Source organism: Macaca thibetana, chromosome 5, assembly GCF_024542745.1.
Source record: "Macaca thibetana thibetana isolate TM-01 chromosome 5, ASM2454274v1, whole genome shotgun sequence".
Classification (NCBI taxonomy): Eukaryota; Metazoa; Chordata; class Mammalia; order Primates; family Cercopithecidae; genus Macaca; species Macaca thibetana.
The window spans coordinates 137,219,022-137,243,143 of record NC_065582.1 but is presented as its reverse complement, the minus strand read 5'-3'; the positions used below and the strand labels follow the sequence as shown (position 1 = coordinate 137,243,143).

The 24,122-nt window shown below is 36.1% G+C and overlaps 2 protein-coding genes across 4 annotated transcripts in view; both read right to left on the bottom strand.

The window, feature by feature from the left end:
- The window catches only part of OCIAD2 (OCIA domain containing 2), a 1,147,735-nt gene that overhangs the window by 327,177 nt on the left and 796,436 nt on the right, over nucleotides 1–24,122 (bottom strand). The gene's annotated exons all lie outside the window — the stretch shown is intronic.
- The window catches only part of LOC126954577 (uncharacterized), a 33,233-nt gene continuing 11,066 nt past the window's right edge, over nucleotides 1,956–24,122 (bottom strand). Inside the window, exons 3-5 of one of the 3 annotated variants that reach the window (XM_050790198.1) lie at nucleotides 6,369–6,467; nucleotides 5,145–5,238; nucleotides 1,956–4,686 (exon numbers count right to left, since the gene is read on the bottom strand). In XM_050790198.1, coding sequence (XP_050646155.1) covers nucleotides 5,162–5,238; nucleotides 6,369–6,467 — 176 coding nt within the window. In that variant the 3' untranslated portion in view covers nucleotides 1,956–4,686; nucleotides 5,145–5,161. The remainder of the gene's footprint in view (nucleotides 4,687–5,144; nucleotides 5,239–6,368; nucleotides 6,468–24,122) is intronic. The other 2 variants (XM_050790200.1, XM_050790199.1) reach the window with 2 other exon arrangements.

Genomic DNA, 24,122 nt, shown 5'->3' with positions numbered 1-24,122 from the left:
ATTTTAATTACAGCTTAGATTTAATTAAAGAAATGAATGCAATCAACTTTTTATTCAACTATCGCACACCTTGTCTTAAAACAATAATGAATGATTTGTGATTTTTTTCCAGAGATTAAAGTAAAAGAACATGGCTTTACATTATGACAAGAATAATATTCTCAACATTTACATTACATTTACAAACTAATGAACTATAAGAAATTTTGAAAAAAAAGAAATTTTGGTGATACATTGTTTCTGAACATTAGTCACTTACATTATTTCTAAAAGTATTGGTTATTTTCATTGAGCAATTTTTCTATATCTACATTTTTCTGTTCCTGCTTCCATTCCCCAGTCAGTACCATGCAAATAGTAGATATTTAATAATGCTGTAATAAATTAGAGATAATGCTGATATTTTAATCCTGAACAGTAGAAACAAAGAAAATTAAATTGACAAACAGAGATAGTATGGAAAGATGATTTTAGAGAAGTTGGGTCATCCATAACTGAAAGTCTGAAGACAAAACCTTATTCTCTAACCAAATAAATTTTTATAAACTCAACAATTGTTCTATTAAGCAACATTTTGTTCATTGGTTTTAGTGATTCTCTAAGCTTACTCTTATAGAACAGGATAGTCATGAGAGCTGAACAAAGATATGCTGCTAAAGTGCGATAATGGCAGTCTTTTCCCAATTTACATAAGAATGTAACTCAATTACATAATTTTCTCACTTCAAACCTTCCTGCCATAAATTTATTTCAAATATTTTGCAACTGCAAATCTACTAAAATTACATAAAGTTTATGCCTCTTACTACAGTATCTGAAAACAGTAAGATAGACTTATACCAAATTCAGGATGCCTTCGATCCACACCAGTTATTTGAAAAGGAAAAATTTAATATAAAGGAGTATTATATTAATCATAATAAAAGGGAACTCTAATGAATACAGAGATAACAAATGCAAAAAGCAGCTACTTCTGGGACTGAGGAACCAAGAATGTAGAAGAAACGAACCGTCCCACCTTCAGCCAATATAGATTCATGATTCATGCCTTGTTGGAGAGAGTGTGCTTGCTATAGGAACGCACAGACTTCCAACAGCATAGAAACTTACCAGAAGGTATATGCTGGAAGGGTTCACAGGAAGTGACTCACCTGGTGACTAAACTTCTTGGAGGTTTTGGTGGGCCTCATGCTGGTTGTCAAGTGTCACCGAGGTGAGAACCATGGGAACTCTGACATGCACATCCGCCAGCAGCCTTGCTGAAGGAAACAGCAAACCTGGCCATCAGGAGCAGCCCCTTCCTCTTGCAGTGGACTTGAAGTGGCCCTCCAGCACCCTTTCTTGACAATGTCTAATGTTGTATCTGCTGGCAATAAAGAAATGTTTACAGGGTCCCTCTTCAGTTCACAAAACAGAGCGGAGAATGGTAGATGGAGACTGATGGGCAATAAATTGATAAATGGCACAGTTTGGGAAAGCCTCTTTTAAAATAGAAGGTACAAAATTCACCTAGCAACCTCAAGGGAGCACGTTGAAGAGAAAGGCAGTTTTTCTATAGAGTAATTGAGTTTGACATACATTCCAAGAGCCCTGTCTGGAAATTGGGAAAGGAAAGTCATATGTATTAAAAAAGTGATGGCCAGAGACAGAGATACTCAGTGGTGTCAAACAGGAGCTCCAATTTAAAGTCACAAGGGTGGGGGCTCTGAAATGAGGATATTGACTTATAAATTCGGGGCTTCTCATTTGCACAACTCCAAATAGAGTGTTCCAAGGCAAGGAGCAGATAATACTTAGTTCCTTAATGATGACTAACGATTATTATAGGCGATACTAGGTAACACAACCAGTGAATGTAAAACCCCAGGAAAAGATGACGATGGCTTATTGGTAGTGTATTGGGTGTCAGGGACTGGCTAGGCCTGGTGACAATGAATGGACAGAAAAGCAGTAGAGAAAGTATATGTTGTTTTATTTTTTATATTTAGTACAGTCAGATCTTCAGTTGACATATTTTTAGGTGATATTTTAGAATTAATTATATTAATATTCCATAGCATTCAACAAAATATACTCTAACATCATGTGTTCTACTAGATGAGCAGATTTATGCCTGTCTCTTCCTAAAATGATAGCATTAGAGGTGGGATGCAGGCCTACCTCTCCCTACCCCCAGGTAACACTTTGATAAGAATGAGAAAATCAGCTTAAATCGTGACACAAATTTCAGCTATGTGAAAGGCATGATTAAACTCATTTCAGTAGAAGTTGCAAGCTGCATATAACATATAACTATAGTATTTACAATGCCCTTAACTTGTCGCAGTTACAATTTGAGGCACTTTTGCTGACATCTTATTGTCTATTTGCTGACATCTTATTCTCTGCTCTGAGTCACACCTTTTATACCTAGCAAATAACTACAGTAGTCAGTTTTTAATATTTAACTAAGGATTGGAAAAGTCTATGAAGACTTAGATTTGCATTAATGGGCTTTATTAATTCAAGGAAGCAAAAAGTGAATACAAGTTTACATAGTATAAGTTTACATAACAAATATGTACTTTTGGATCAATAAACCACAGAAGATAATATTGAACCAATTAATTTTGGTTAATTATTATATCAAGTGTTACGTAAAATGTAACTACTATCAAATTGCCAATTAACAGTCATCTAAATAAATTATTTCAAATTTAGCCTTTATCAAGAATATGGGAAAACTTAGTAGAATTTCAACTCAGCCTAACTTAACTGAAAAGTGAGTTATGTTGATGAATTCATAGGTTACTGATATTTTTATATATTCTAAATTTGTAGTGCTCATTAAAATTTATTGTGGAGACTGAATGTCTAATACATGTTTTACATTGCATCAGAGGCAGAACTGTTACTGAAATTGCAAAGTGTTATAGCTATTTTTAAAGTAATTTTTCTCTAACAATTTATTTTAGTTATTTTGGTTTTTTCTCTGCTGTTTCTTTTGTTCATGCCACTTCAGTTGGGAGGTCCAAATCATTATCTTTGTTTCAGGGTTCATGCACATTATGCATAACAATGTTTGTGTTTTGTGTATAAGGTATTCAAGTTTGTGGTGTTCTCATTACAAGTCTCATTCTTTGAGATTTTTCCCTTGGTCTATTGGTCAGACCCAGGCACCAATGGTACCTTGACATCTGATTCAATATGTATCATACTTCCTTACCAATCTCCTTATACCTTAGCCTCACACTGAGGATTATAAAAGAAAATGAAATTAAAATTTACAAATATTCAATATATCAATGTTTTCAATAAAGCCATAAAATATGAAATCTATAATATTTCAACTGCTCTATCCTCATAAGTTCTACCTGCCTTTCTCATAGGAATGACCCCCAGAAACAGGCACAAACTAATGTGCCAATGAATATTGAAGTTACCAAAGGTTGATTTTTAGAATGTCCTGTCAAATTAAATGTTATTTATTTTAACAAAAGTAAAAATAAAACATGTTCATTGTAGAAAGTTCAGAAAATAAAGATAAACAGAGTGAAGAAAATAAAAATTAACTGTAATCCTACCACTCAGAGACAGTCATTGTTATCAGCCATATAACCATTTTCCTATAAATTTGTCTTTGTTTATAAAGTGGGATCATACTGCATATACACTTTTCCAAAAATATTGGTTTTAATTTTCAGGTAAAAGCATATAATTTTCTTGGGATCATTGGGTTGCAAGAAACAAAATATTCAAAGAATTTTAGAATAAAAGTGGGATTTACACACAGGTACATGAAGACATGTATTCAGCCTGGAGTGTGCATTGTCTTGCAACCCCAATGCCCAGTATAATAAACTATTAAGAGAAAATGTGATTGGGATTATTCCTCATTCAAACAGCTATGATTACTGCAGTAGTATCACCTGATATGAAAATGGTTACCAAGCTCACCACTTACATAGGAACAGTAATTTAAATGTAAAATAATTATGAATGGGATGAGTGCCCCAAATATTTCAACTATAAGGTTAGACCTCTTTTATGGTCATTATATATTCATTACATCAGTTTTCTTTCTTTTTTTTTCCTTTTTTAGAGGCCAAGTCTCACTATGTTGTCTAGGCTAGACTTGAACTCCTGAGTTCAAGTGATCCTCCTGCCTTGGCCTCCCAAGTAGCTGGGCCTGCAGGCATATCCCATTGCACCTGGCACATCACATTTATTTTTAAGAGTTGCAGAGTATTTCTTCGTAATATGCATAATAATCTATTTAAATAATTCACTATTTTGGACATTCATGTTGATTTCAATTTTTGCAATTATACACAAAGCTGTGATGCCTGCAGGTAAATCTTTGGGAATGTCTCTAACTTTTAGAATTAAATTCTTTAGAAGAAAAATTTTTGGTCAAGGGTATGGCAGAGACTACTAGGTATCCACCAAATTCTGTTTTCTACTTCCTACACATATGGCTGCCCAACCGATCAACATTTCCCAGCCTTCCATGCAGATAGATGGTGTGCCCATGTGACTACATTTTTACCAATAGGATATTGGTGGAAAAGATGCCTGCCATTTCTAGGCCTGATCCTTACAACATTGGTCATAACTCCTCCATGTTATTTTTACTCTTTGCCAGCTGGAACTTGGTTGTGGTTGTGACTCAGTTTTGACCTCACACATGAATGCCTCCCTGCTAACCTGGACACAGAGAGATAGAGAAGACAGAAAGAAGTGAACTTCTGTATTATTTAAATCACTGTATTGTAGAGTCTATTTGTTATATCAGAGAGAAGAATATTTTTGAAGATTTCTTATGTAATTTTTAAAATTGCTGTCCAGAAAGCTTATACCCATGTATATTCCCTTTAGTATTGCATGAAACTTCTATTTTTATTTTTTAATTTCTTTTTCTTGCTATATTGCCCAGGCTGGTCTTGAACTCTGGCCCAAGTGATTCTCCCACTTTGGATCCCCAAAGTGCTGGGATTACAGGCATGAGCCACCATGCCTGGCCCCATTTTTCTGCAGTCTAGTCAACAATGGGGAAATCATTTTTTTAATCTTTATACTTTTTAATTTGAAAATGAATTACTGTGAAATTCGATTATCTGTTCAAGTTTTGTTTTTTTTTGTTTTGTTTTGTTTTGTTTTTTTACCTTTTCTGGTTCCTCATTTATGAAGTTGTAGTTCGTATTCCTTGACCATTTTTCTGCCATAGATTTTTAATAGTTTTCAAGGGAAGTGTGAGAACTAGATAAAACAAGATGAGCAAAACATAGATTTCTGTTAAAATTGGATGCTGTCACATGAGGATTTATTATGCTATTCTTACTGTTGTTGTGTATGTTTAACATTTTCTACAATTAGTTAAAAAGTTTAAGTGTATTTCCTAATTCTATTTACTGAAAAAGTCTAAAAGCAATCATTAAACCTAGCACCAGATTATGATCTCTAAATATCACTTGCCGATAAAACAAACTAGGGCTCCTTAGAAAAAGGGCCAGATTGAGGTTTGGGTCAGGAAATAGATAAGATGAGCCTTGGATATTTTGTTGTAAAAAAGACAAAGTTTGATAGTAATCAAACTGTAATGGGAGGTTGGGCATGGTGGCTCAGACCTGCAATTCCAGCACTTTGGGAGGTCAAGTTAGAGACCAACCTGCTCAACATAGAAAGACCTTACCTGTGAAAAAAGAAAAAGTTAATGGGGTTATGTCAAAAGGACAGAAGAGCTAATTTGGCCAAAGGCGGAATAATTTGAGCATAAAAACAATAATGACTTCAACTGACTGAAAATGATTTTATAAAAATGCATGAGTCATATGATATTCCAAAAGAGAGAAAGGGAGTCAAAACACAAGAAATTTGTAAGAACTCACCAGGAACCATTGAGGGTAATTATAATTAGAGCACTGAACTTTTATTTTTTAAATGGAAATTAAAGAGAAAAAATATAAGCCATTGTCCCATTGATCCTGTGTAATATATTTTCCTTTTTTTTGAAACGGACTCTCGCTCTGTCACCCAGACTGGAGTACAGTAGTGGATCGCGACTCACTGCAACCTCCCCCTCCCAAGTTCAAGTGATTCTCATGCCTCAGCCTCCCAAGTAGCTGGGATTACAGGCACATGCCACCATGCCTGGCTAATTTTGTGTTTTTAGTAGAGTCAGGGTTTCACCATGTTGGCCAGGCTGGTGTTGAACTCCTGACCTCAAGTGATCTACCCACCTCAGTCTCCCAAAATGCTGGGATTGCAAGCATGAGCCACCGTGCCCAGCCCTGTATAATATATTTCAAATAGTCTTAGTTTGTTCCTGCTGCTATAGCAAAGTACATGAGACTGAGGAATTTATAAAGAACAGAAATGTATTTTCTCACAGTTCTGGAGGCTGCAAAGTTCAAGATCAAGGTGCCAGTAGATTTGGTTTCCAGTGAGAGTTGCCTTCTGCTTCCAAAATGTTTGCCTCTTGCTGTGTCCTAAAATGGTAGAAGGTTAAAAGGACAAAAAAGAAATGTAAAGCTTCCTCACACCTCTTTTATAAGGTCATAATCCCATTCATGAGGGTGCTGCTCTCATTACTTAATCACCTCCTGAAAGCCCCACCTCTTATTACTATCGCAGTATATCAGAAAAGGAATACTTATCTCTTTTGTTATTCAAGAAAAATACATACACATCTATAAACTCAACTCCTTTCATGTCTTTCATACAAAATAACCAATCAGCTTCACTGTAGCATTAATACAAAAGATTTTCATGATCATGCCACATGGATTGCAATGTTTAGAGCTTGTATTGTAGGTTTAAGTTTTTAATTTTATGAAATTAACCATGTCAATGACGCCCATCAGCACTTTGTACATGTGTGACTTCAATTTTGCTTTATGTGTTCACGTATGATGGAGTAAGTCAATTTGCATTGTACTAGCTCTGAAATCTGCCTGTGACCTAGGAGTACTTTTTAAGATTCCAGGCAATGCAACTTGGTTAATCGTTTTCATTAAAGACGTTTTTTATTATTGAGAAATATCTTTTCTGGCTCATATTCTTTAGTGGCTTACACAAAAAGTAGTACTTGATGGACTTCATTATTGAAATAAAATCCAGCAAATACCACAAACTTAGACTTTGGAGAAATATTGATACTTTTATGAATAGCATGCCCTCCTTTAATTTGAAATTTGTTCTAAGTTACATTTTGCAACTTCTAACACTTTTTGCTGTAAAAGGAGTGCCTGTTGGTTTGCAGTTATATTGAGTATATTACTTTAGCCTACTGTGACAGGGCAAACAACTGCTTTTTGCCTCTTGCAATTAAATAAGAAATGTTAAAGGAAGCCCTCAACGTTTTCATTAATTTTTAGTAAAATTTTGTAAAGTACTGGAATGAGTAACTTCAAACACTGCTGAAACAATTATAGAGTTCATCTTCATGTTTTAGATATTTAGTGTTAAAATAGCTTGATTATCCTTAGCCAATACCTCAAAGGAATATATACAGCTCACATGATATTTATGAATAATGATAGTGGATGTAAATATATTTTTAAATTCTCTTCTTGATAGCTAAAAATTTGACTTTGGCCAACTGTTGTTCAGATCATTGTTTCATCTTATAATATTGCTGATGAAAATCTTACATTTTGGCCAGGTATTGTGGTGCATGCCTGTAGTCCCAGCTACCCAAGAGACTGGGATCAGAAGATTGCATAAGCTCAGGAGTTCAAATCCAGCCTGGACAGCATGCCAAGACCCCATTTGGGAGGCTGAGGCAGGAGAATCGCTTGAACCTGGAAGGCAGAGGTTGCAGTGAGCCAAGATTGTGCCATTGCACTCCAGCCTGGGCAACAACAGCGAAACTCCATCTCAAAAAATAAAAATAAAAATAACATTTTGAGTGATAGACATGCAAGTCTGCTATTTTCTTATTTGTTTGCTTAAACATTGTTAGTCTTAGTTTCTTTTTGTTTGTTTGTTTGTTTGTTTTTTGAGTCGGAGTCTCACTCTGTTGCCCAGGCTGGGGTGCAATGGCATGGTCTTGGTTCGCTGCAACCTCCACCTCCCAGGTTCAAGCAATTCTCCTGCCTCAGCCTCCCGAGTAGCTGGGACTACAGGCCTGTGCCATCACACCCTGTTAATTTTTGTATTTTTTAGTAGAGATGGGGTTTCACCATGTTGGCCAGGCTGATCTTGAACTCCCTGACCTAGTGATCTGCCTGCCTTGGCCTCCCAAAGTGCTGGGATTACAGGCGTGAGCCACCATGCCCAGCCTCTTTTTGTATTGTTTTGTTTTTTTGGTGAGACAGAGTCTTACTCTGTTGCCCAGGCTGAAATGCAGTGGAGCAATTTCTGCTCACTGTAAGCTCCACCTCCCAGATTCAAGTGATTCTCATGCCTCAGCCCCACAGGTAGCTGGAATTACAGACATACACCATCACACCCAGCTAATTTTTGTATTTTTAGTAGAGACAAGGTTTCGCCATGTTGCCCAGGCTGGTCTCAAAATCCCAGCCTCATGTGATCCACCCACTTCTGCCTCCCAAAGTGCTGAGATTACAGGTGTGACCCACCACACCCAGCCTAGTGTTAGTTTCAATCAGCATTTTCTGTACAGGAATCTATGTATGTCATCTGTGTATTTTGTGAGGAGCAGTTTAGCCAGAAATGGATCATATGAGGCCAGGCACAGTGGTTCACGCCTGTAATCTCAGCAGTTTGGGGTGCTGAGGTTGGTGGATCACCTGAGGTCAGGAGTTCAAGACCAGTCTGGCCAACATGGCAAAACTCCATCACTACTAAAAATACAAAAAAATTAGCTGGATGTGGTGGTGGATGCCTGTAATCCCAGCTACTCAGGAGGCTGAGACAGGAGAATCTCTTGAACCTTGAACCTGGGAGATGGAGGTTGCAGTGAGCTGAGATCATGCCATTGCACTCCAGCCTGGGCAACAAGTGAGACTCCATCTCAAAAAAGAAAAGAAAGAGAGAGTGAAGAAAGGAAGGAAGGAAGGGAGGGAGGGAGGGAGGGAGGGAGGAAGGAAGGAAGGAAGGAAGGGATCGTATGTATAAGAATATAAAGCATCACACTGACAACTCAACAGACCATGAATAAGAAGGAATATCTTTGCATATTTGGTTTAAAAGATAATTTAGAAATTTTACAATCTAAAATAGGCTTTTCTGTTATGGTTTTTGTCCTAGATAGATGAATGGGACACAGGAAATATAAGGAAATACATAAGAATTATAAATTTAATATTCAATATATGTGGAAATGGTCACTTTCATTAACAATCAAAAATAATTATTAAAGCAAAAATGAAGTACCCATTAAAAAATGGTCCTATAATCTATAAATTCTTGTATCTAGGCTCATTTGAACTGCTTATGACACAACACTGAGAGTGAGTAAACAAGAGAGGGTACCTCTGTGAAGCTGCTTGCATTTTGGAGCTCTCAGACATCTCTTCCAGACCTCTCCTGTACCAAATAGGACAGGGAGCATGACCATAGAGACTGTTTGACCTTTGAGAGTCAGTCTATATGTTAAATGTTAGTAAATTTAACTTGTATCTTATTTTTTTGATGTAAAAATAGAGGTTATCATTGTTTCTTACATCCAGTGAATTTTCTGTGCAGTCCCGGATTCTACATTAGACTCTACATAGAGACTACTGGGGAGTCCCATAAACCTTTGGAATAAAAAAAAAAAAAAATATTTAGGAAAGTTACTTAACCTCTCTGAGCTTCATTTTATTCATCTTTGAGATGTAATTATAATAATAATAATGCCATGCTGACAGATTTACTATGAACATCAAATTGAACATTATATAAAAGCACATTGTAAAACATTATATAACTGTTAGTTAATAGTATGTAATAAACATTTCAGTGGGAGTTATAAACCTGTAGGGTATTGAGATGTAAGATGAGTAAAAGAATTATGTGAGATGATCTGCTTAATGTTACTTGTATAGAAGTTTTATTGTTTCTAAGCCTTAAAAAAAATGACATTAAGATGTCCTGACATTGTAATATCAAGGACTGCCAAAACATGGCAAATAATAAGTCTTTTCAAAGAAGGTTATCTGATATATTCATATGAAATACGTATAGGAGCGGATGAAGCAATAAATAATGATACTGTCTATGTTAACGTTTCAAAATACCTCCCAATTTGGAAATGCTGCAGGATGGATGGAGTGCCTTTAATTATCCTTGGTCCCATCACTCTAGTTTAAATCAATTTAAGACATTAATTTAATGAGGTCACAACCAAATTAACTTGTTTGGGTAATGTGGAAAATAATTGTAAACATTCATTTGATCATCTTATTTGTCCATGTACGTCGGACAATGCACACACATTTGGTCCACAATGACCAAATTTAACAAATAATTCCAAAGTTTAATTTTTGTTTTACTGCTCATCTTGCAGTATCTCTCTCAGAGAATTCTTCCATACTCTAAAAATCAGTTATCACTTCCATATAGATTACTACCAAATATTTATTTTGATCCAATTTTATTCTTAGAATTTTAGTCCTTCATCTTTTTTTTTTTTTTTTTTTTTTTTTGAGAGGGAGTCTCACTTTGTTGCTGGAACTGGAGTGCAGTGGCATGATCTCAGCTCACTGCAACCTCCACCTCCCAAGTTCAAGTTATTCTCCTTCCTCAGCCTCCTGAGTAGCTAGGACTGCAGGTGCGTGCCACCATGCCCACTATTTTTTTTTTTTTTTTTTGGTAGAGACGGGGTTTCACTATCTTGGCCAGGCTGGTCTCGAACTCCTGACCTCAAGTGATCCGCCCACCTCAACCTCCCAAAGTGTTGGGATTACCGGCGTGAGCCACCACGCCCAGCCAGTCCCTTATCTTAAACTGTGTGTGGATATTTATGCTCATATATTTCCAAATGTCCTTCAAATTACAGTTTTTATAATCTACTTCCAAACCCTCCCTACCCTCCCACTCACCTGGCACCAGGTTCCTCTGATATATGCAATAGAACTAACAATGTTCATGTCATTCTGACTCTGAATCAGAAAGTCATCTTTCACATGGCTCTCCCTTGCCCTCCAAACCCCAAAATAACAAAAAGTCCAATGATTCTTCCTTAAGAATATTTCTTCCATCACCTTTATTTTATAATTATGGCACTACCTCTCCAGTTCAGGCTTTACCTTCCTTTTTATGTAAACCTCATCCCTCACCTTCCAACCTCCAATCCCTCCCTAATGCAGTCCTTCTTGCATTCTGCAGCAAGACAAATCTTTCTAAAACATTATTCCTCCCAAGTCATTCTCCTGTTACAAAATGTTCAAACAAACTTTCTACTATCTATAGAATAAGTACCCAATTCCTAAATCTGGCATTCAATCTGGCATTCAAATTTGACCACATTTAACCTTTCCTAACACATATATTACAACTTTCAACCAAGCTGGAGAATTGTCTTCATTCTAAATAAGCTTTGCTCTTTCATGCCTGTTCTGTCACATCATAGGCCCATGAAAATGCCTTTTTTCATCTTTGTTCCCAGCTCTTCCATTCATAACCACTCACTTTTTCACTAATCAAACATGTAGTAAGCATTACCAATGTTCCAGGCTCTATATAAATAGAGGTGAACAACCCATGATCCTGACTTGATAATCTGGTGAGCTAAAAAATCACAAAAGAACAAATGTAATAATCCTATTTATAATGGAGGCTTAAACAAAAGGAACAATGCCCACATAAAATCAGCTACTTGGTCCAATTTAATGTTATCTTTAAAATTAGCAAGTAATGCCTCAAATTTTTGAGGTGGGAAGCCCACTTTGCCCACTATGAAGCCATGGTAAGGATGAGGGATATAATTCAGACAGGGTAAGTAAAGTCGATCTGCCACAGCTAAGAGAAACCAAATGAATTTAAGTGAATGCAGATTCCAGATCTTCATGATTTCAACATTTTTAGACCCCACCTCCTATCTGTTCATAGAACAGCAACTGGTTTACAGGGTAATTTGGCTGCACCCTGACTGCTGCTGTTTATGCTCCATTGACCCCTTATTCCCTGAAGGACCCTTACATTAACCAATCGTTCACATATTTGCAACCACTCTTAGGAGTTAGGGTTAGGTTAAAAGGATACATTATTGATTCGATGAGCATTTTTCCTGCTCTTTTGACCAAGATAATAATTTCAAAAACAATAATTTAAAAATGGCTGCAGGTATAATAATGGATTTACTAAACCTAAGCAGTGTTTGTAATTTAGTTGATGGTGGTGATGTATCACTTGTTTCATTTGCATCCCTGTGGAAACAATCTAATAAGATAAAGTGTTTATTTTCTCAGTTTGTCACACTAAGAGTTTATCTGCTCTCTACGTATTCTGTGGGAAGTCATAATTCTAATTACTTTTTAAGTAGAGTCAGCAACCCTTTTGTATTATGCAGAACTAACCAACCAATCAATATTTAGAGACTAAGTGAAATATGTTTGGGATAATGACAAAGGAGAAAATTGGAGACTGAGAAAAGTTAAAAGAGGTGAAGTGGATGCAGAATAAAAGCAGATGTTTTTGCAATGCCCTCTTAGAAGGAATAAAGGAAGCTGAGGCAAAATGGAGTACATCTTGAAAAGGCAAGCATTGTTTGGATTCAGGGGAGGGACGGTGAGATCTGTGTAAGTGAGAGAGTAATGCAGTAGGATCAAAGACTTTACAAGGCATCAGAAGTAGAAGGAAGAATACAACACAATCTGTAGGAGGTGGAAGAGGTGGGAGGTGAGGAGAGTGGCTCAAATTCTGTAAATAGGTAGGGACTTTTCTGTCAATATGCCCAGCTAGAGAAATAAGTTTGCTATGTGTTCCCATCTGAACCAGCTAATAATTCTGTCTCTGGAGCTGTTGTGGGGAGCTCCCACTAACCATCTAGTGTACACAAAGAACTATAAATATTTAGTCTTTGTGCCCCAAGGAATCCAGAGCTCAGTTAAACAAATTATTCATGTGTATGTGAGGGGAGAAAAACGCTTTCAATGTAGCACGGTATTTCTCCCCAGGTTCAATTTCATTTGTGAAAGCTTCAGTACATATGAATTTACTCCTGCATAATTTTGGCAACAATTTTATCTCTGCTTTAGATTGACTGAGTATATCTTGATGAGGATAATAAAAAACAGATCCAGAAACTGGGTACAGAAAATCAAGGTAAAATAGATGGCAGAGGAGCTGACTGTTTTTGCAGCCAAGATTTGGGAGAAAGTCAAGAGAATGTAAATGGGGGCTTTAAAAGCACTCTGGAGTAACTGTGTGAAGGAGGTGTACACTGAACTTACAACCAATAGACCTCACTATTCACACAGAACAAGTGTGCCCCTCAGGCAGGTCAAGATACTCCAAATTGTTTTACCAGCTGACTACGGAAAAAGATATATAACATATCTTTTAAATTAACATTTCCTCAGGAGTGAAAGTTTAACTCACAATGTCTCTAAACCATAACATTTCATTTTTCTATCACAGAAAGTTTGCTCACTGTTGACTGAACATGTACATATTCAGCTTTCCTTCGTTCACAGTTTCACCTGCTGGATTACCTGCCTGAAATATTCTCACCACATACAAGTTCAACCCATCTTTTAAAATGAAACACATACTGCCCCTCTTTGTACAGTCTTTCCTGCCACTCTGGAATCAAGGGATTGGGCTTTCTATGAACATCTAGTGCATATTTATATAATTCATCTGAAAGAACAGGGTACTACCTTTGAGTATTTCTTTTGTAAATCATGAATTATTTACATTTTTATGTTGTTCCACTTTTGTGTTCGTCTCTCCAACCGGATATTAGGCTCCTTGAGGCGTATATAATTATTTTTTTGTAGTATACCTTTCCACATAGTGGCTTGCTCATTGCTTCCTTGTTGAGTACAGAAAAATTATACAAGAATATAAGTAATCTATATTGCATTCCTTGAATATAACCTAGTGATGGTCTATTATTTATTTAAAATAACTGTTAAAACAGGTAAGTTCATATTTTATTTAGATTTTTTTGCATATTGTCCATATTCATGGTTTCGGTTTCAGGTTATGGCAGACTGGCAGAAAATGGAACTTGGCAATGTTTTGTTTCTATTTTCTAGAACAGTTTAAATAGTGTTGTCGATGGTTATTAGCCAACTACAGGAAACTCTTTTCTTCCTTCAATTTCTCATCATAGTGGAAGCAGAGAAATAAAAGTATCAAGTTCTGAGTTTTGGAGTTCAAAGATCCCAGTCTACATTTAAGACAAGAAACACTTTAACAGGGCACATAAATAAGCATGAGTCTCCTACCACCATATTCCTGACTCCAAGCTTCTAAAGAGTCTCCTATCAGGAGAGGCCCTCTCTTTGTCTCTCTTTACCTGTTCTCTCTGTATCCTCTATAGAGGTGGAGAGGAAGCAGTCACAGCAAACACTGGGAGCATCTCTGAGAGTCAAGTACCTCCCCATTCCCATGTGAACCCCCACTTAGACCCTTTAGCTCCTAAAGGAGAGGTAGGATGATGATGATCCCCCAGGAAATTTTGGGGATCTCAGACTATAGGAGATCTGTACTGTTTCAGGTCTGGTTGGTCCTGGAAGATGCTGAGTCCAAAAGACCTCCTCAACCCTACACAATATGGAAACACTGAGTAAAGATAGCCTCTGCCCAATGTCTAGGAGGGCTGGAGTGACCCAGACTCACACAGGGCCACTTTCCATCTTAAGCAGGAATGATGGAGTGGCCAAATGTTTTTCTTCCTAGTGGTCTGAGTGCTGTGAAGACTGCAGAGGTCTGGTGGTTAAGAGAGGGAATTAGGCGGAGGACAGTGAATCATATGATTGGAAGTCAGATAAGGCAACCCAGGACTCAGCGGGTGACATTGTGCGGGGATCGCTATACTTGGGATTATACAAATGCCAAGCAGCCCAGGAGGGAGAGAGCTGGATACAGCTCATGCCACCATACTGTGAGTACACTTAATTAAGCTCTTGAAGGTAAATGTTATACCAAAAAGAAGGACAGAAAGGGAGGAAACAATGAAGGGAATTACATATACCAGAAAATAATCATTTTTCTGCTATAATGGGGGCCCTGAAATACTGTGGTTACTGAAATCGATTTCAATGTCGTTAGGTTGAACCACAGAAAATGAACAGGACATTTTCACAATGCCTGATAATGCATAATAACAGAGCTATTAATGTGGTTTGGAAATTTTGTAAATGGCATAATGATATAGAAATTATATGTTCCTTGAAGATTTTACAAAATATTTATAAAAATATTTTTTATAAAGCTGTTTGGGTCTTATTTTGGTCAGGGGGCCATTTTCATTCTTAATAAGTTTTTCCATTTTCTCCCATGACTATTGATATACTTAGGTTTCCAATATTTTTAATCAATTTGAACTTTTACATTTTCTTAGAAATTAGAAATATCCATTTTATCAAGATTTACAAATTTAATACCATCAAGTTATCACTGGTACTATCCTGTAACATCTGTCATTTCATCTGTCTCAGTGGTAGATCTCCTAATTTCTAAGAAAAATTGTCTTGGGCCACACATAAAACACACTAACACTAATAATAACTGATGAGCTAAAAAAATGCAAAAAAATTTTCATAATGTTTTAAGCAAGTTTGTGAATTTGTGTTGGGTCACTTGCAAAGCTGTCCTGTGGTCCAAGACAATTCGTCCAGTGTGGTCCAGGGAAGCCAAAAGATTGAACACTTCTGCTGTAGAGCCTAAAAACCTAAAAACTACATTTCCCAGATCCCTTTGAGGCAGGGTTCTGGCCGCAAATTCGAATCCAGCTGTTGTTACTGCCTGTCCTAGTTACAGAAATACTGAGTTTTTCTGCAAGAGCAAAGCTAAGTTGTGGGTGGCAAGGAGGAAGATGCAATGCTAGCAGTAGATTCTTTTGATCCATCTCTGCTTCTTTTGTAAAAATCTCTGATATTACTTTCTTGAACTTAGTTGTTCCAGTGGTAGCCTCTGCATCTTCTTGATTCTGTCACTATAGAAACTTACAGTACAGTTCAGCAATGTTTTTGGGAGTAAGCCCCGAAGGCACAGACAAAAGCCTGATTTTCCAGCTCTTCCTACAATGCTGTAAGTACCAAATTTACTGTATTAAATCTATTTATATTTAAACTGGTTAAAATATTATGATTCCTAAAGCTAATTGCTAAATAATTCCCTACTATTTTATAATTCAGTAATATCTGGTTTATCTTTATTCATTTATTTCCCTGTAAAGTTTTCTATTGTTATTCTTCTTGGTTCTTAGATATAAGATTTAGTTCCCTTTCTTTCTTTCCTTCCTTCCTCCACCCTCCCTCCCTTCCTCCCTTCCTTTATTTCTTTTCTTGTTAGGAGTAAAAGCATTAAACACTGCATTTTTCTCTGAGAATAGCTTTGGAGTCAACCCATATTTTGATATGTAGTACTGTTATTGCTAATGTCTAAATAGTATATAATTTTAGGTTTGATTTCCTCTTTTAAACAATAATTATTTGACAAAATATTATTTCTAAAGGATTAAACAGCCCCTCTTCCTTTTTATTTTTTGTTGCCTTTTGTTTATCTAGTTTTGTTGCATTGTGGTCAGAGATATGGCTTTCTATCTTTTGGAAATTGTCATGTTTTACATAACATAATCAAATTTTATAAATTTATAGATGCTCTTGGCACTGAAAATTTTATTCATTCTTTGTATCCGCAAATCAATTTTATTTATATTTTGTATGTTTTAAATTTTTTGCCCACTCAAAATAAATTATCTCACTTGTATTTCTATCAATTTCTTCTTTTATTCAAACAGCTTTTGCTTAATATGAAGGTTCATTAATTTAAATTTTTATTATGAATTGTCTTTTTTGTAAAATTTGTTTTTTACAAAACAAATTTTATTTTTTATAAAATTTGTTTCATGTGACTGGCTTTTTCCGCCATCAAATCCATTTATTTCTTATACTTATTACTCTTTCTTTTTGCTTGCATTTGCCTAGTATTTTTCCATATTCTATAGACTTATTACATCATTTTGTTTTATGTATATTTATTTGTAAACAGCATATATTAATAGAGAACTTTTGCGTGTAGATATATTTATTCAATAATATGTTTTATCTTCTTTCATTTTTATAATACATTAAGTATATATATTATGCTTTTAATTCTATTCATATAGGCATAATATCTCAAAAATATTACAGGTTTTGTTAAGACTGCCACAATAAAGCAAATGTCACAATAAAATGAGACTTTTTTTGTTTTGTTTTCCAGTACATTGAAAAGTTGTGTTTATACTACTGTGGACTACTAAGTATGAAATAGCATTATGTCTTCTAAAAATGTACATTACTTAAATTTAAAAATATTTTATTGCTAATAAGAAATTAAATTAAAAACTCTAATAATCATCTGAGCCTTTAGCGAGTCGTAATATTTTTGCCAACAGAGGGTCTAGCCTTGATGATGATGGCTGCTGATTGATCAGGGTAGTGATTGCTGAAAGTTGGGGTGGCTAAGGCAATTTCTTAAAATTAAAAAAAATGAAGTTTACTGCATCTATTGACTTTTTCTTTCACAAAAGATTTCTCTGCAGCATGTGAGGTTATTTGATAGCATTTTATCCACAGTAGAACTTCTTTCAAAACTGAAGTCAGTCCTCTCAACTCCTGCTGCTGCTTTCTCAGCTGTTTACGGACTATTCTAAACCTTCTGTTGTCATTTCAACAACATTCACAGCGTCTTCACCAGAAGTGTGTTCTGCATCAAGATTCCAATTTTTTTGCTCATCCATAAGAAGCAATTCCTTAAAGTTTTATCATGGGGCCAGGTGCAATGGCCTATAATCCCAGCACTTTGGGAAGCCAAGGTATACGGACCACTTGAGCTCAGGAGTTTGAGATCAGCCTGAACAACATGACAACACTCTGTCTCTACAAAAAATACAAAGACTAGATGGACATGATGACATGTGCCTGTAGTCCCAGCTACTTGAGGGGCTGAGGTGGGAGGATCGCTTGAGCTGGGGAGGTTGAGTCTGCAGTGAACCATGTTTGTGCCATAGCATTCCAGCCTGGATGACAAAGCAAGACCGTCCAAAAAAAAAATTATCATTAGGTTGCAGCAATTCAGTCACATCTTGAATTCTAACTCTCTTGCTATTTCCACCATATCTGCAGTTATTTCCCTGACTGAATCTTAAACCCCACAAATCGCCCGTGAGGGTTAGAATCAACTTCTTCCAAACTGCTGTTAATGTTGATATGTTGACCACTCCCGCAATGAATCATGAATGTTCTGAATGGTATCTGGAATGGTGATTTATTTCCAGAAGGTTGTCAATTTACTTTGCCCAGATCCATCAAAGGAATCAGTATCTGTAACAGCTATAGCCTTACAAACAGTATCTCTTATATAATAAGACTTGAAAGTTAAAATGACTCCTTGATCCATGGACTATAGTATGATGTGTTCGCGGGCATGAAAACAATGTTAATACCCTGTACTTCTCCATCAGAGCCCTTGGGTGACAGGTGCATTGTCAATGAGCAATAATATTCTGAAAATCTTCTTTCCTGAAGAGTAGTTCTCAAGAGTGGGCTTAAAATATTTAGTAACCTATGCTGTAAACAGACATGCTATCATCCAGACTTTATTGTTCCATTGATAGAGCACAGGCAGAATAGATTTAGCACAGTTATAAAGGGCCCTAGAATTTTTGGAATGGTAAATGAGCATTGACTTACACTTAGAGTCACCAGCTACATTAGCCCATAACAAGAGAGTCAGTCTGTCCTTGGAAACTTTGAAGCCAGCCATTGACTTCTCTCTAGCTGCGAAAATCCTTGATGACAACTTCTTCCAATAGATGGCTGTTTTGTCTACAATGAAAATTTGTTGTTTATGTAGTCAATTTCATCAATGATGTTAGCTAGATCTTCCGGATAACTTGCTGCAGCTTCTACATCAGCACTTGCTGCTTCATCTTGCACTTTTATGTTATGAAGATGGCTTCTTTCCTTCAACCTCATGAACCAACCTCTGCTAGCTTCCAGCTTTCCTTCTGTAGCTTCCTCCCCTCTCTGAGCCTTCACAGAATTGAAGAGAGTTAGAGTCTTGATCTGGACTAGGCATTGGCTTAAGGGAATGTCGTAGCCGGTTTGATTTTCTATGCAGACTACTAAAACTGTCTGCATTATCAGCAAATTGTCTGCATTATCACTTTCTCATCATTCATGTGTTCACTGGAGAACCACTGTTAGTTTTTTTCAAGAACTTTTTCTTTTCACTCACAACTGGGCTGTTTGGCACAAGAAGCCTATCTTTGAATCTATCTCGATTTTCAACATGCCTTCCTCACTAAGCTTAATCATTTCTAGTTTTGGATTTAGAGTGAGAAATGTGTGACTCTTCTTTTCTCTTGAGCACTTAGAGGCCATTGTAGGGTTTCTAATTGGCCTGATCTTAATACTGTTGTGTATCACGGTATAGAAAGGCCCAATAAGAAAGGAATGGACTCGGGGAGCAGCCAGCTGGTGGACAATTAGAAACTGCGCACACATTTATTGATTAAATTCACTATCATCTCTGGACAAAGTTCCTGACACCGCCAATTACAACAGTAACATTAAAGATTACTGATCACAAATCACCACAGAAAAATATAATAATAATAATAAATTTGAAATATTTTGAGAATTACCAAAATGTGCCCTGGAGACATGAAGTAAGAACATGCTGTTGGGAATATGGCACCAATAGACTTTTAGACTCAGAATTGCCACAAGCATTCAATTTGTAAACATCACAATATCTGCAAAGTGAAATAAAGCTAAGTGCAATAAAATGAGGTGTGACTGTAATTAAGATTTATATGTAAGAAAAATTAGTTTTCTGAAAGTGATCTACATTTATCATTAAACAGTCTAAACAATTCCCAAAATTCAGAGGGGATTGCAAGTTCTATTCCTAGCCTTTTAGCCCAAAAACAACCATCACTAAACTTTGTTTACCATAATTTCACTTCTCTATGTTTAATTATGCAAATAGAATCATATAAAATGGGATTGAAGGATTTTCATTTTATTATTCTTTTTAGTAATTATGTTCACTTTTTTTTTTTTTTTAATGGAGTCTTGCTTTGTCGCCCAGGCTGGAGTGCAATGGCGTGATCTCGGCTCACCACAACCTCCGCCTCCTGGGTTCAAGCAATTTGCCTGCCTCAGCCTCCCGAGTAGCTGGGATTACAGGCATGCACCACCACACCCAGCTAATTTAATTATGTTCACTTAAAATCTAATTTAATGAAAGAAGAAACTGAAGTAAAGCTGAAAGAATTGGTGTACTTGAAGTAAATGTTTCTTTACCACAAAAAATAAGTTTCTGAAACTTTCCTCTATAGATAAGATAAACATTAAAAGGTTGGAAGTGCTTTTTTTAGACTGCATGTGTAAATTATGCTATATCCACAGCCTTTTGACTGTGGAAGCCTGGGAGAGTTGTCTACTAACAGTTTCCTCTACTAGTCTCTCCTTTTGTCTATGGAAAACTGGGAGGTTAGTGCACTTACAGTTTCTTCCATCAATCTCTCCCAGATTTGTATTACTTACTAAGTTCATAATGTCAAGATTAATAACATTTACATTTTATTTTGCAGTCAAAATTCTTGACATGTTTTAGTTGTGATTTTATACTTAAAGGAATTGTATTCACTATCATTCTCTTTTCCCTAGTTTCTTTATTCTTGTATTCTACGTTTCTATACATCTCTTATTTGATTGATTTCCACTGCCATGCTTTTTTTAAAGTAGAACTTACAGGAAATGTATCCCCTCAATTTCTCTACCCTTGGAAATATGTGTTTTGTTTTTGTAGAAGGAAAACTTGTCTAGGGATAAATTTTAAAGTCACATTTTATTTCCCTCAGAATGTTGTAGACATTCTTTCTGTTCTCCAGCATTAAACTATTACTATGGAAAACTCCAGGTAAAACCTGATTCTTTTTAAATGGAATGCTACTTGCTTTTCTGCATAAAATTTTCATAAAATTTTGTCTTTATTCCTAAAATTCAAACTTGCACCAGGACATGTTTTGGTGACATGATTCTGAATCACTTTTTCTCTTAGACAGAGTTTGCTTTTTAAATCTGCAAATCTGGTCTTCAATTCCAGAATGTATTTTGTACTTTTTTTTTTTTTTACTATTTATTTAATTTTGTTCGCTTTATTTTCTTTCTCAATTTCTATCTCTTCCTCAAATCTATTTTATTTCATTATGCCTAAATGAAAGGCATGCGTATCTTTTTCCCCATATTAAATATGATTTTTATATCACTGTCATTTTTTATTGTGTATTGTGTGATTTCTTTAGATTGTGTATTCAATCATGTGTTTTTCTTCTATTTATTCTCTTACCATTTTTTAGCTCTTCCATTAATTTTCTGAGCTCTTTTATCTCTACATTTTCCTCTTCGGATGCCTTACTTTTTTATTGAACTCTTTATTCTCTTGTTAGAGGTCTTCTTCTAGAAAGGACATTGTACTGGTTCTCTACCATTCCATAACAATATTATCACTAACGTAGTGGCTTAGGACCACACACGTGTTATCTCACAATTTCTATGGGTCAGGAGTTTGAGCATCACTTAGCTGGGTCTTCTGCTTTGAGGGTCTCACAAGGCTGCGATCAAGGTGTTAGCTGGGGTTGCAGTCTCATCTGAGGCTCAACTGAAGGATCTGCTTGCAAACTCAACATCGTTCCTGGCAGAATTCAGTTCCTGGCAGACTACTACACTGAGGGCTCAATTTTTTGTTGGCTATTGACCAGAGGCTGCACTCTTCCTATGTGGCTCTCTTGCCCTGTGGCTGTCTTCCTATGACATCTGGGAATATGGTAGCTTGCTTTTTCAAAGCCAGCCAGGATCACGATAGGCTACAATCTTATGTGATGTAATCACATGCACAAAATCATCATCCCTTCCTATTTGCACCGTATTCTATTGGTTAGAAATAAATCATAGGTCTTACTCACAGTCAAGGAGAGGATGCAAGGATCTGAGCACCAGGAGGCAAGGGTTATGGCGGGTGATCTTAGAGTCTGCCCACCACAGTGACGTTGTATGTAATTTCTTGAAGACTGTGTTAGTTTCCTAGGGCTGCCATAACAAAGTGGCTGACTTAAAACAAAAGAAATTTATTGATTTACAATTCTCAGGGCTAGAATTCTGAAATTAAGGTTTTGACATGGCTATGTTCCCCATGAAAGCTGTAGGGCAGAAAACTTCCTTGCCTTTTCCTAAGCGTCTGGCAGCTCTTAGAAATCCTTGGTGTTCTGTGGTTTGTAGCTGCATCACCCCAATCTTTGCCTCCACTGTGACATGACCTTTTTTCCTGCGTATGTCTCCGTATGTCCTCTCCTCTTCTCATAGGATGCCAGTCACTGGATTTAGGGCCCACCTTAATACAGTAGGATCACACCTTCCAAATTGCATTTTCAAAGAATTATTTCTTAATAAAGATTACATTCTAAGGTTCTGGGTAAACATAATTAGAAAGAGACACTATTGAACCCACTACAGAGATTACAAGGAAGTGTTTATTTTAACTCTGGGAATATTTAGTAGGTAATTTACCTTGCACAGTATGCTCTTCTTCTGCAGTTTATTTATGTTCTTTTTTTCCTTTTAAAATATATTCTTACATTCTGTCTTCTTTTTTTCTCGTAGTAATAGAAATTACAGATTCACTCATCCTTTTCCCTTGCCTGTCTCTAACATAGAAACTGTAATAGCTAGCTAGTTATTTTCCTTGCCTTCCTTATAACTAGTGTTTGCCCAGAGACATGGTGCTTGTCAATGAGTTACTGACAAAAAATTCTGCATAGGAGTGAAGAGTGACACGAGATTTCTGGTTCTTCTCTTCCTTTCCTCACTCTGCTTTACTTCTAGCAATCTCCGTGGCTCACAGAATAGGCTGAAGGTTGTAGAGCTGACATACCAGCCTGGTTTCTTCTTTAGTTCCACCTCTCCTTTAAACTAGACATTCCACTTCTGAGGTTCCCCCAGGTTCAGATTTTGCTACTCTAGTCACAATTTTTCAGGATTGTTTCTCTTCCTTTGAGAGAAATCTTTGTTCTGCTCACGATTGGAGAAGGCATGCTTTGGTTCTTGGCAATCAGCCTCTTTCCTCATTTTACTTTATTGCTGCTTCCTTTTTTGTAACTTAGGGTTGTATAATTTCCTTGTTTCATTGAAGATGAAGTTGGCTGGTTGGTTGGTTGTTTTTCCTACATTGTTATTTTTTATTTTTTCAGTATTAGTAAGTTTCAAGGGGGAGGATCAAACTTTTAAAAATATTTTTATCTTGCCATCTTTAAAAGCCTCTATAAACTATCTTTAAGAATTTTAACATCGTTATTTAACCTCTACTTCTATAATAGTCAGAATTGAAAGTAAAATATTCTATATTGAATTCTCTCTATTTAATATAATGAATTTTGTAAATTTCACCTCAGTATCGCAAGTAACTGGGACTATAGGCATACACCACCATACAAAGTTTTTTTTTCTTTTTTTTTAACAGATACGGGGTTTCACCATGTTGCCTCAGCTGGTCTCAAACTCTTAGGCTCAAGCAATCTACCTGCCTCCGCCTCCCAAAATGCTGGGATTACAGGAGTGAGCCACCATGCCTGGGCAAATTTAGTTAACTTTTTCCGTTTCCAACTTTTCAGTCTTTGTTAATATAACATGGAATCTAGATCCAAAGTATCATTACATTAATATTATATATATTTCCTTATTCAATGTTTATACGATCGTTGTATTTAGTTTATAAGCAAATTTACAGCCATTTTCAGCTCCCTTTTTACCAAGTTTCAATGCTTGCAGTTCTTCATTTCAAACCCTTAATTTTCACTCTCTCTTAATTTTGTTTCATATTTCACTTTTTGGAGAAATATCTAAGGCATTTTAAAAATTATATAAAGGTTGTCTCATAGCCTTTGCATATTTGAGAATGTCTTTCTGTTGACCTTTACCTGTCATGACTATATATAGATGAAAATACAATTCTGTGGTTAAAACTTTTCCAGC